This window comes from Rhinatrema bivittatum, chromosome 8, assembly GCF_901001135.1.
Source record: "Rhinatrema bivittatum chromosome 8, aRhiBiv1.1, whole genome shotgun sequence".
NCBI lineage: Eukaryota > Metazoa > Chordata > Amphibia > Gymnophiona > Rhinatrematidae > Rhinatrema > Rhinatrema bivittatum.
The window spans coordinates 148,736,162-148,748,572 of record NC_042622.1 but is presented as its reverse complement, the minus strand read 5'-3'; the positions used below and the strand labels follow the sequence as shown (position 1 = coordinate 148,748,572).

Below are 12,411 nucleotides of genomic sequence, written 5' to 3'. Positions count from 1 at the left end.
GTCTAGAACAGTGCCACCTTGGTATTCCTCTTTGCTGCCATCAGATCCATAATGGGCTTCCACCATTTTCTCCCAATTAGAGAGAAAACTTCCATTGATAAATCTCACTCCCTCAGGGCCAGAGTGTGATGACTTACAAAATCTGTTGAACATTTTCCACTCCAATTGTGAGGCCGCTCTGCAAAGTTCTTAAGAAAAATACATCTGTAAAAGGTATATCTTAGAGCGGTGAAGATGCAGAAAAGTAGGATAAAGGCAAGCTACAGTATAAGTTATTACTGTTATGTATTGTGTCACATTTTTGCTTATTACATGTATTATTTGCAAGTCAAAGTCAGTATGAGAAAGGAATGTTCTGGAAAAATACTTGGAAATGCTGAAACGTACCAAAGGTCAGTGCCTGTATCCCATCTAGCCCTAGGTTCATTTTACACGCTGATAGTATTTGCATATTACACTCATTAGACTTGTAGGAATAGCCAAATCTGCTGAAATGCTAAAAAGTATGTAAAAGATCAAAAAGTATGTTAAGGTTCATCACAGAGTTCCATTTCTGTTTTCTGGGCTCAATTTACAAGAACTCGCATGACTTACAAGAATTAGAATATATGAGATAAAATTATAATGCCAACCAATTACAAAAATGTTATGCAAACAAACTAAATCATTGATGTACAGATTAGAGGTAATGACCATTTTAAACTACTATATCAGTAACAGAATCTGCATGGTTCCTTGACTGTTCAGGTGACCTGCACACTCCTGGGATATCCCGTTTCCTTGAAGAAAGATTTTTTCTTTCAACTGCTGGTGTTAAGCTTTTCTTTCTAGCACACAATACTATGTTGTCACCAACAGCACCAGCAAGTGCTGTTCTGCCCAAACAGTCTCACTTCTTCAGCTACCTGAGAACTCCTTGTTCTACCTTATTGATTCACATATGCCACTATGGTCATGTCAGAAAGAACTTGCACTGCTCGACCTTGCAGTAGATGAACAAACTCCAGTAAGACTTTTCTTATGGCTCTCATTTCAAAATGATTTAGGGAACAACTGACTGAGGGGACTCCAAGCTCCCTGTGCAACCTAATCCCAACAATGGGACCCTCCAGCCAAAAAAGCTGGCATTAGCCATTATTGTAACCCAAACAGGGATTTCCAGATCCTCCACCTTGAGCCACCAGAGAAGAGACTTTCCCTCATCTGCACCAACAGTGGGAGCCTCAAGGAAAATGCCCACAACTGTGACAACTACTGAAGATAGGAGAGCGCTTTGCAGGGACTTCATATGTGCACCCCCTCGCCTAGGACACCAAGTCCAGCACTGCTGTCACTGAGCCCTCTAATTTGAGATAATCCCAAACCCCAGATCTTCATTTTGCCCTAAGGCTGCACACACCTGCTCCTGAAGCTTTAGGATTCTCTCCCTTGTCATATACACTCAACTCATTTTTGTGTTGAAAAGGGCTCCCAGATACTGCAAGGTCTAGGTAGGTTCCAGCTTACCTCGTGGGCCAAATTCACTACTTAGTCTACTCAGATGAGCCAATCACCCAAATATGGGTGGACTGGACTATTTTCCAAACATAAGGCCGCTGTTACCACCACCATGACCTTTAAGAAGGTTCTGGAAGCCATGGCCTGACCAGCAGGAAGTACCCAAAATTGAAAGTGACCCTCTAAAGCTGCAGGTACTTTGTGGTTCTCCCTTTTGATGAGTATATGTGGATAAGCCTCCATGAGAGCCAGAGAAGTCAAATAGTCTCCTTGCCTCACAGCTATTATGACCACTGTCAGTTTCCATGCAGAACTATGGCACTCTCAGTGCCTTGTTAACATTCTTTAGATCTAGAATCATCTGAAGGTACCTTCCTGTTTGGGAACCATGAATAAAATATGGAACACCTTCCCTGCTCCTGTTCTACCTTTGGAATAGGCACCACCATTCCTAAATGACAACGTCGATCCAGTGTCAAACAGACTACTTCTCTCTTCAGCCGTGAGCAAGAGGATCGCAAAAAGGCATCTGAAATATGGTAGGAAAATACCAGGCATAATCATCTCTGCAATATCCAGGACCCAGTTATTCAAGATAACTTGGACCCATCTCTGGAAATAATGACAGGATCCCCAAACCTTCATTGGGCATTATGTGAGGCACTGGTGATACGAGTGACACCTATTTTCTACTTCACTTGTCCCCATGAAAGAACTGCAACCTATGAAAAGGTCTACTATGCTGAAAGACAGAAGCACTACCAGAATGGTATCTTTTCAACTTTCTAAAGCGAGTCCTAGACAACAAGGACCTATGGAACCCTTAGCCTTGTCCTCTAGAAGCCTGGGCGACTTGGACTTTCCCCAAGTCCTTGACCAGCTTCTCCAACTCCTCAAAAAGGGGCTTGCCCTTGAAAGGGAGTTTAGCGTCTTTGAGGTCGAACCAGCTATTCAATTCCACAGCCACAGCAAATGCTGGGCCACCACAACAGAGGCCATGTTACTTGCTGTAGCTTGGACCAAATCATAGGAAGCATCAGCAATATATGCTGTGTCTACTTCCAGGTGTGTTGCCTCCTCTGAGCAGTCCTAAGTACTTGCACTCTCAGAGTCCTCGTAAGCAGGTCTGGAGAGTGAGGCCCATCACCTCAAAGTACTGCTGAAGTAGCCTCTCAATCTTCCAATCCTCAGGGTCCCTGAGGTCTGTACCCCCTTCCACAGGAATGGTCATCTTCCTAGTGACTGCAAACACCTGGGGGAACACCCTAGGCCAGGACTTCCTAAACCTGTCCTTGGGACCCCACAGCCAATCAGGTTTTCAGGATATCCACGATGAATTTGCATGAGATAAATTTGCATAACATGGAGATTCAGTATATGTAAATGTATCTCATGCAAATTCATTGTTGATATCCTGAAAACCCGACTGGCTGTGGAGTTCCTAGGACAGGATTGGGAAGCCCTACCCTAGACATCTTCAACCGTGCCTCAGGTGTTTCCCATTCAACCACTATCAGATCCTTAATGGGAAAGGCCCTAGCTTGCTTTCTTATGCCTGCTATAATAAGGTCCCCTAGAGATCTGCTTCCATTCCATTTGGTCATCTATTATGCTCAAGCCACTCAGGGAGGCCAAAATCAAGGAGGGCAATTCTTTATTCCTTAACATGCAAATCATGAAGCATCCTCTGTTTCACATGATAAAATCTCACCTTCCTCTGGATTGTCCCCAGGATCCTCTCTTAGGCCATTCTTTAAGGAAGCCAAGGACATCCCCAACCTAAAGGACTTCTTTTCCAGTCCCCATGCAGGGTCCCAATGGGCACTCTTTCTCCCTGGCACTGCCACACTTCCTTGATCCAGAGAGGTACTAGGCAGGGGAAGAGACCCCAAACCAGTGTCTTGCTTTAAGCAAAAAGCTTGGTGTAAAGGTAGGCCAAATTCAAGGAAGAAAGAAGAAGAGGATGACAGTGCAGAACCAGCCGACACTGCAGAATTTAATATGAGCCTAACATCCGAAGTCAAAGTAGCTGCCTGTGGTTCTGTTGCACTTACATGTGAAGGCAAAGGAGGCCTCCATTTGCAAAATATCAGTGGAACCATGCAATTCCAAAAAGGCTGCCATTCCTGTCATGGGCAACTTCTCGCCATCAGATTACTACACCCCCCCCCCCCTCCCAAGCCTGCTCCGATCGCTGACTATTCACCGGGAGCCTGAAAGTCTGATGTTTGGCTCCCTCTACACAAAGCCATCAATGAGCCCCAGAACCTGCCAACATGCAATGCTGGTTGCAGTCTTCACACCCATGCATTTCATGAACTTCCCTGGTGTCATTATTCTTTCCCCTCAGCTATACTCGTTGCCATAGGCTCCTGCTAACCCAGAGCAGACTCTCCTCTGGCCATGCTCGATCCTCCTGTAACATGTTGTGGGCTTTTTCTTCTCCTCCATTTCCTTCAGCAAACTTTAATAAAAAGCATCCAGAAGCAGAGGAGGAACGCCAGCAGGAGGACAGCAAAAAGAAATGAGAGATGGGAAGAGAGGCAGGAATTCCACCAGCCAACCCTCAGAGACCAGAGGAGAAGTTTCTCTGTTAGGCAGCCCTCTGGAACAAATGCCCACTGTTGCCCCAGGAACTCCAATTTTTTCTTTTCTGCTTTTACTTATTTATTTTTATTCGGGCTCAAAACAGACTCCAGAACACAAAGATCCTATCCTATCATCTGCTGGGGACAGAGAATCCTGGTACACTGAAGTGAGCATGGATCCTATATATGGTGATTTTAGGAAGTCAGTTGATTTCTGCCTCCATCTGTTGGTAGGGGTGTATAACTCACTTGTCTGGCAGGGATTCTGGGCCTTATCAGTAATACAGCATCTTATTTCATTTATGAAATATGCATATACACACTCTCCCTGCTCTGTTCACTCGAGTGCTCACCGGTTTATCATCCTTAGATGGCTCATAGCAGCTGAATGGTGGCTGTGGGTACACACACTCCTGATTCACATCCCTCATCGAAGGCACAAACACAAGCTGAGAAGCAGCGCTATCATGGAGAAGAGCAAGGACGAGAAAAAAAAAAAAGGCAAACAAAGAGAGAACAGTCAGAGAATGTAATAAAGCTCAGTCTAGTCTTCTATACCTAAGAAGCCATTTTCAGAAAAAGAGGCAGGCAAGCCCAATTCTGACTAGATAATGAAGTCTTGTACACACAACATAAATGCCTTGTTTTTAAAGGACTGTATTTACTGCTGCTCTTTACCAAGATAACTACTGGTTCCATTAATAGTTTTCTCCATATACTTGCATTTTTACATTAAAAAGAGAAAGGAAAATTGGTTCTTACCTACTAATTTTCGTTCCTGTAGTACCACAGATCACTCCAGACTCCTGGGTTTTACATCCCTGCCAGCAGATGGATCCCAGGAAACTGCCGGGGGACAAGTGGGAGGCTTCAACTGAAGCAAGCCCCTCATGAACCGGCTCACAAGTGAATGGCAAGAAATTGCGAAGCCATCCGAACCCCAATGGTATGCCCCGTGGCACTGAGGTGAACCCTCACTGACGTGGTCTGCAGACTGGATACAGAGAGGGACAACAGGTAGTCCAAGTGCAGAAGGGGAGCAAGAGAAGGAATCCAAACTACAACCCTTGCACCAGGAAGAGAACTGTTTCCACTTCAGATTATAGGACTTTCTGGTGGAAGGCTTCCTGGACTCCAGAAGAACATGGGATACCCCCTCCAATAGGCTGAGGGCCTTCACCATCACCTGGTCAACATCCAAGCTGTGAGGGCCAAAGTCCAAACGCTGGGGTGATGAGGTCCGGAGCCGTTTCCAAACAGATTGGGGGGTGCACCGCTAGGCCCTGAAGGGTCAGAAACCAGACCTGATGGGGCCAGCAAGGAGCGATCAGGATCCTGCTGCAACTTCTGGAGCATCCTGGATATGAGTGGAAGGGGCAGGTAGACATACAGTAAGCCCTCTCCCCAGTGGATCAAGAAGGTGTCCTCTATTGATCCTTTGCCCCTCTTGCTGAGGGAGCAAAACTGGTGCACTTTCCTGTTTTCCCACAGAGGCAAGCAGGTCTATGTCCGGGGTCCCTGAATGTCCAACTCAGGGTATCAGCCAGGATGTTGTCCACTCCCGGAAGGTACACCGCCCGGATAGTGAAACTGTTCTCGATGACCCATGTCCAGACGTGGACTGCCTCCTGGCAGAGAGGAAACAACCCGGTTTCTTCCTGCTTGTTCAGGTACCACATGGCCACCTGATTGTCGATCTGAACCAGAACTACCTTGTTCACGAGAAGCTCTCAGAACACCCACAGAGCATAGCAGACCGCTCGCAGCTCCAGAAGGTTGATCTGGAGTCGTGCGTCCTGAACTGACCAGAAAACCAGAGCATGTGCTCCCCCACCCTATATGGGAAGCATTGGTGGTGAGTATGGCCTGAGGTTGAGCATTCGAAAAGGGGCAACCCCGCTCTAGGTTTGTGGGGATTGTCCACCACAGGACAGATTGACGCAACCTTTCCGTGACTGTGATGTGAGCATGCAGGTCCTGCGATGCCCAACACCACTGACAGCACAGAATTCATTCTGCATGGTGCATATGTAGCCAAGCAAAGAAGGTGACATGCACCGTCGCTGCCATATGGCCTAGCAGCTGGAGAAATTGACTAGCCGATACATGTGAGTAGCTGGAAACATGTCGTGCAAGAGCTGCTAAGGTCTCTGCCCTGTCCTGAGGTAGGTAGGCCCTCTCCTGGATAGTGTCCAGGCGTGCCCCAATGAAGTCCTGCTGCATGGCCGGCTGAAGGTGGGATAGTTGATCAAGAATCCCAGGCTCTCCAGAGCTGCAATTGTGAGGTGCATGGCACTCTGTGCCCCTTGATGGGAGTTGCCCTTGATGAGCCAATTGTCGAGGTAGGGAAACACATGAATTCCCTGCCTTCGAAGATGGGCACCGACAACTGCCAGACATTTGGTGAAAACCCGGGACGCAGATGCCAGGCCAAAGGGCAGAACTCAATACTGAAAGTGATATCCATCAACCAGAAATCTTATGTACTGCCGATCCCCCTGAAAAATGGGGATATGGGCGAACGAGTCTTGTAGATCGAGGGAGTAGAGCCATTCCCCCACCCTAAGATGGGGATCAGGGTGCCCAGCAAGACCATTTTGAATTTATTCTTGACCAAGAAGCAATTTAAAGCTCTCAGGGCCAGTATGGGTCTGAGGCCACCTATTTTCTTGGGAATTAGGAAATACCTGGAGTAGGACCCTCAGACTCGTTGGTTGGTTGGAACAGGTTCAACCGCTTGAGTGGAAACGAGGGTAGAGAGCTCCACTCGAAGCATCTGAACATCCCCTACAGTTCTCCACCTGGGAGACGGAGGGGAGTGGTGTGGAAGTCGATGAAAATGCAGCCGGTAACCCTGGCGATCGATGGATAGTACCCAGACGTATCATGTGATTGAGATCCATCAATCTGCGAAAAGTTGGAGATGATCCCCAACTGGGAGGCTAGGGTCCTGTGGGTGGCTCATACTCCCTCGCTGCCAGTCAAAACCCCGTGGTGGGGTTCTGCGGTGGAGCTGTAGGCGCCCAAGGTGGCCTAGGTTGTCTCTGTCTGGCCTTGGGGACAGGCCTCTGAGCCCCGGACCTCTGTGCAGGTGGGTAATATTTGTGAGGCCTATAGAAAGGCCGTTAAGGATATTGCCATGTGGACTTTCTGTTGGGCTGGGTGCCGGAAGTACTAGACAACAATTGCCAAAGGGTCTCTTGGTAATCCTTCAGCTGGGCTACAGCCTCTTTAATCCTGTCTCCAAACAGGTTTTTCCCCGTTCAGGGCATGTCAGTTAGACAGTCCTGGCCCTCCGGGCGCAAGTCGGAGGCTCGTAACCAAGCCGTCCACCGGGCCCCAATGCCTGCTACAAAGGATCTCATGGCTGTCTCAAAGACATCATAAGCTGAGCGAGCCTCGTGTTTATCACACTCCAGGCCTTGCTGGACGATAGCCTGAAAATCCTCCTGAAATTGTTGAGGTAGACGCTCACTGAACTCCAGGGCCTACTTCTACAAATTCCGAGAATATTGCCCCATGTAAAGCTGGTAGCAAGCTATGCGGGCAATAACCACGGCGTCCTGAAACAGTCAGCGTCCCAATGCATCCAGAGCTTTGTGTTCATGCCCTGGTACAGCTGAGGTGTGGGTACACACCCTCAGCCTTTTTTCATGCTGATTCCACCACCACCGATTGGTGGGGGAGCTGACGTTGGTCAAACCCGGTGGATGGCTTGACCAGGTACACCGCGTCAGTCTTTCTAGTAACCGGTGGCACTGAGATGGGATGTTCCCACAGACGGGGGTACCAGCTCCTTAATGTCATGGACTGGCACCGCAACCATCTCCTTCTTGCAGGATCTCGAGCATTTTGTGCCTGGAGTCTTACTCTGTCAATAATTGGAAGGGCACCGACTCGGCCATGGCCTTGATGAACCCCACAAAGAAGAGATCCTCAGGGAGAGATCGTCGCCGTTCCTCTGGAGGAGAGGCTTTGGAAGGCAAATCCTCCAATTCCTCTAAGGAAGATACAGTTGCCTCCCCTTCCCAGGGATTTAGGGGACCTTACCCTCGCTGCGACCTTCTTGGGATGCAGGGGGCTGAAGGCCCATTGGAGTTCGCGGCCCGGTCCTTAAAGGCACCGAAGGGCCTCGCAGCCGTGAGAGAGGCAAGAGATCCAATGGTGTTAGCAGGATCGAGGGCACCAAAGGAATTGATGGACTTGACCCCGAAGGCCCTGGGAGAGCTGAACGGTGAGGTGGCACCACTTGTCTCCGGACCGCCATCAAGCCTGATGGCCCTTCCTCCTCAGAGGAGTCGCTCACTGGTATGGGAACCGGTGGCAATGGCAATGGTGCGCCCAAAGGCCACTGAGGTGCTTGAGGCACCGGAGCCGGCTGCGTGGGTAACATTCCAGCAACGGTGCAAGCACCGGTGGAGCAGGCTCTTGTGGTGGAGGCGGTACCCAGGGAACCGGAGGCTTGAGGTCATGCAGGGTCTGGCTGACTGCCAGCCGCACATGCCTCTCTAGCTCCTCCTCAAAGGCAGGCAAGGACAAAATGGTCTGAGGAGATGCTGGCGGAATTGGTGCATCTCCTGGCTGAAGGGGAACCAAGCCCCCTACCAGTGTTGGTGGAGGCCTACTGGAGGCATCTGTGGGGTCGGAGGGAATGGCCTCCTCCGCCCTCAACTGCTTTGTGGGTGGTACAGAGGTCGATGCCTTCTCACGGTCCGGTTTGGAGGAAGAAGACGATTGATGCCGGTGTTTTCTAGACCTATCTCAACGATCACTGCGGTCCTTGCCCGATGCCAATGTTGAGGAACCAGATCTGGATCGGGACAACAGGGACAATGGTTGATCCCCTGTGTCAAGCTCGGGCCCCGGCAGGGCAGCAACTGAGGGCTCCTTACCAAGTGGGGTAGAGGTTCCTGATGCCGAGAATGGCTCCGATCGCTTGGACCCGAACAATTTTTCCATTTTGTTGAGACAGGCCTGATGACCCTTTGGGGTCATCTGGCGTAGACGTTGCAGACATGGACATCATGGGAAGCCCCCAGGCAGAGGACACAGAGCTCATGAGGATCTGTGATGGTCACAGTCCGAGGGCACTGGCGGAAGCCGGTGGATCCCATAGGAAAAAGAGAATGATGTGCTGTCAATGGCCGGCGGGCACTGGGAGGAGATACAGCCAGCCATCGACCGCGAAGATCTGAAAAAAACTTACCAAAAGCAGACCGAGGAGGGTGAGGGACCCTTTGTGACGCGAGGAAGGCAAGTAAAAAAACAACTTTGAAGTAGCCAATTAGCCAAAAAAGCATGAGCTCCAAAACCGCGAGGTGACAGCGCCACAGAAAAGAAAAGACTGAAGAGGGACCCTGCATGGACACGTGGTTAGCAGCATGCTGGGCATGCCCAGTGTGCCTGTCAAAGTTTCAAGAAACTTTGACAAAAGTTTTCTGTGCTGGGCTCCATCTGATGATGTCACACCCAGGTGTGAGGTCTACCATCCTGCTTTTCCTTGGAGAAAAATCCGTTATCAGTAATACAATTACCTTTAGAATATCAGATCACATGACACCTGTCTAATCCAATATTTGTGGGTGCTAAATGTGAATTAAGGACCAGGCAAAGCAAGACTCATTTCCTTCTTGCCATTATTACTGAGCAATATCTTTATTCTATAGAATAATTTTTGTTTCTGAAAAGAAACCATGAAGCTTAAAGTCACAGCAATGCAACAATTTAAATTAAATCAATATAAAACAATTTTGTTTCAAGCTAAGGACTGCTGCTGGAAGGAAGCCTGGGGTGGCTGCTTAGCTTTGCCTACCTTCTTGTCCCTTCAATGATCATTTTCAGGCAGTGTTCGAAAACATTTTCAAACGATGCAGTAAGCTGACAATTCTGAAAGGTAAGCAAGATGTTGGTAGCACTATGCAGGTAGAAAATGGTGACAAACTATCAGAACCCAGGAGTAGTGAAGGCAAAAGGGCTCAAACATCTCAGTATCTCACATCAAAACTCTAGCCAACATCTTATACTTGGCAATCACAGGGTGGTTTCAATTATACCACATTTCTCAGGATTTTAAGCAGTTTAAACTTTTTTTTTTTTTTTTAATTACCAGGCAATATAAACCAGCATCCTTCCTCATGTTAAGGAGAATCAAGCTATTAGATACTACAAAAACTGTTATGATAGTGCTGGGGTGGAAATATAATTAAATATAATTAGTAGATAGGAAGTTAGGCCAATAAGATACCCTTCAGGAGCTTTTCCTATCTCATAAGCCTCTCAGAAAACATGGAATAATAGACATTTAAAATTCAAAACAGATTAAATTTCTGTAATAAACTTCACATATAGATAAAATGGACATTTAAAAGAATGATGGCCATTTAAATATATACATTAACCAAATTACAAGAATATACCAATATAAGACTCATTGCGAAAACCCAGAGACTGTTCCAGTTTTTAATTGGGACTAAAGAAAAGATTGCAATACTGAAAATACAGTTTTGCAGAGAAGTTTAGACTGTGACCTACAGGCAAACACAAGAATTGCGAACATTTCGGGTCAATAAGTATAGAATGAACATTATTGGAAATGAGCCTGGAGTTTCAATAATGCTAAATATTGATCATTTCATTTTATTTATTAAAATTTATCGCTTAACACTTAAGGCCTAAGCAATGTACAAAATAAAACATTCACATAAAATAACAAATACAAAAAATTAGAAACAAAACAAAAAATTTGGAAGTTCACTAGAATCACAGCTTCTGGAGAAGCCATATGAGGGGGGCGCAAGAATTGCTGACTTATTGCATGAGAAGAGTCACTGCAAATGCCCCTACCCAATAGCCTGTTTTAGCAGAAAGCTTTTCAGAACAAATCTGAACTTCTTTAAACAGTCACTCACTCTAAACTCTATTGGTAGAGTATACCAGAGAGAAGGCTGATGAAGCTGCAGAACTGTGTCTTAACAGAAGCATCATATACATATCCTAAATGTGGAGCATCCAATCAAGAACGGCCTAATATCTAAAGTCCTTTATCACCCCTCTACCACATGAAAAGTAGTAAATAGCATGTGATGCTATGAGGACCACCATAATCTGGGTATTCTGACCTAAACAACCTGAACATCCTGACATTTTAAGGGGTGGAAAAAATCATCATATGCATCCATCAATGAACTGAGAGACACGCACAATCTTGCATGATAAGATTGTGCGTGTCTCTCTATAAAAAAGCTGGGGCTGAGACCAGCGCTTTGGCAACATTGACATCCAACCAGCCCCAGCGTAGATGTGACCAGAAGAACAGACATGTCTATGCAGAGGTGGACCCAGCTTGGAGAGAGATTCAGGGAAGTCCAGAATCCTGCCCATGTTATAGGACACCTCACTTTGTGAGTGGAAAGAGAGAGGGAGGAAAAGGAAATTGGTTCTTACCTGCTAATTTTCATTCCTGTAGTACCACGGATCAGTCCAGACTCCTGGGTTTATGTATTCCTGCCAGCAGATGGAGATAGAGACAGTTTCAATGACACTTCTTCATAAACCCTAGTGCCACCTGCAGTTCCTCAGTATTGATCTGTACCCAAGCAATAAAAACAGTTATAAAACCAAACCAATTAAAACATATTTCAACTATTTCAACAAAATTAATTGTCTTCTGTAAGAAAACGAATAGCTGAGTGGGTGACTCTTCACCTCCCTAAATCGGGCGGGTTCTGGACTGATCCGTGGTACTACAGGAATGAAAATTAGCAGGTAAGAACCAATTTTCCTTTCCCTGTACGTACCTGGATCAGTCCAGACTCCTGGGATGTACCAAAGCCCCCTACTCAGGGTGGGACCTGGAGAGTCCCGCTCTCAGAACACTCTTGCCAAAGGAAGGAGAACTTGTATCTCTCACATCCAAATGACAGTGTCTTGCAAAGGTTATGTAGCGACCTCCAAATTGCTGCCCTGCAAATCTCCTGAGGAGACACCAGTTGCACGTCAGCCCAGGAGGCCGCCTGCGCACGTGTAGAATGAGCATGCAAGCCCTCCGGAATTTTATGACTGCAAGAAATGTAAGTAGAACCAATCGACTCTTTCAACCAACGCACAGTAGTAACTTTAGAAGCTTTGAAACCTCGTCTTGTGCCACTCCACAAAACAAAGAGGTGGTTGGATCTCCTGAAATCATTCGTCACCTCAAGATAGCGCAATAGAGCTCTCCAAACATCTAACCGCTTGAGCTCCTTCGCATGTGAATCGGAAGCATCTAAAGTTGGAAAGGCTGGAAAGCTCCACAGTCTGGTTCACATGAAATGCTGAAAACTACTTT

At 47.0% G+C, this 12,411-nt stretch overlaps 1 protein-coding gene across 4 annotated transcripts in view; it reads right to left on the bottom strand.

Moving 5' to 3' along the window:
• Window positions 1–12,411, bottom strand: part of POLA2 (DNA polymerase alpha 2, accessory subunit) — a 161,343-nt gene that overhangs the window by 23,699 nt on the left and 125,233 nt on the right. For all 4 annotated transcript variants that reach the window (XM_029612329.1, XM_029612326.1, XM_029612327.1 and 1 more), the window contains 2 exons: window positions 9,898–9,971; window positions 4,439–4,547 (listed from right to left, as the gene is read on the bottom strand). In XM_029612329.1, the coding sequence (XP_029468189.1) occupies window positions 4,439–4,547; window positions 9,898–9,971 (183 nt within the window). The remainder of the gene's footprint in view (window positions 1–4,438; window positions 4,548–9,897; window positions 9,972–12,411) is intronic.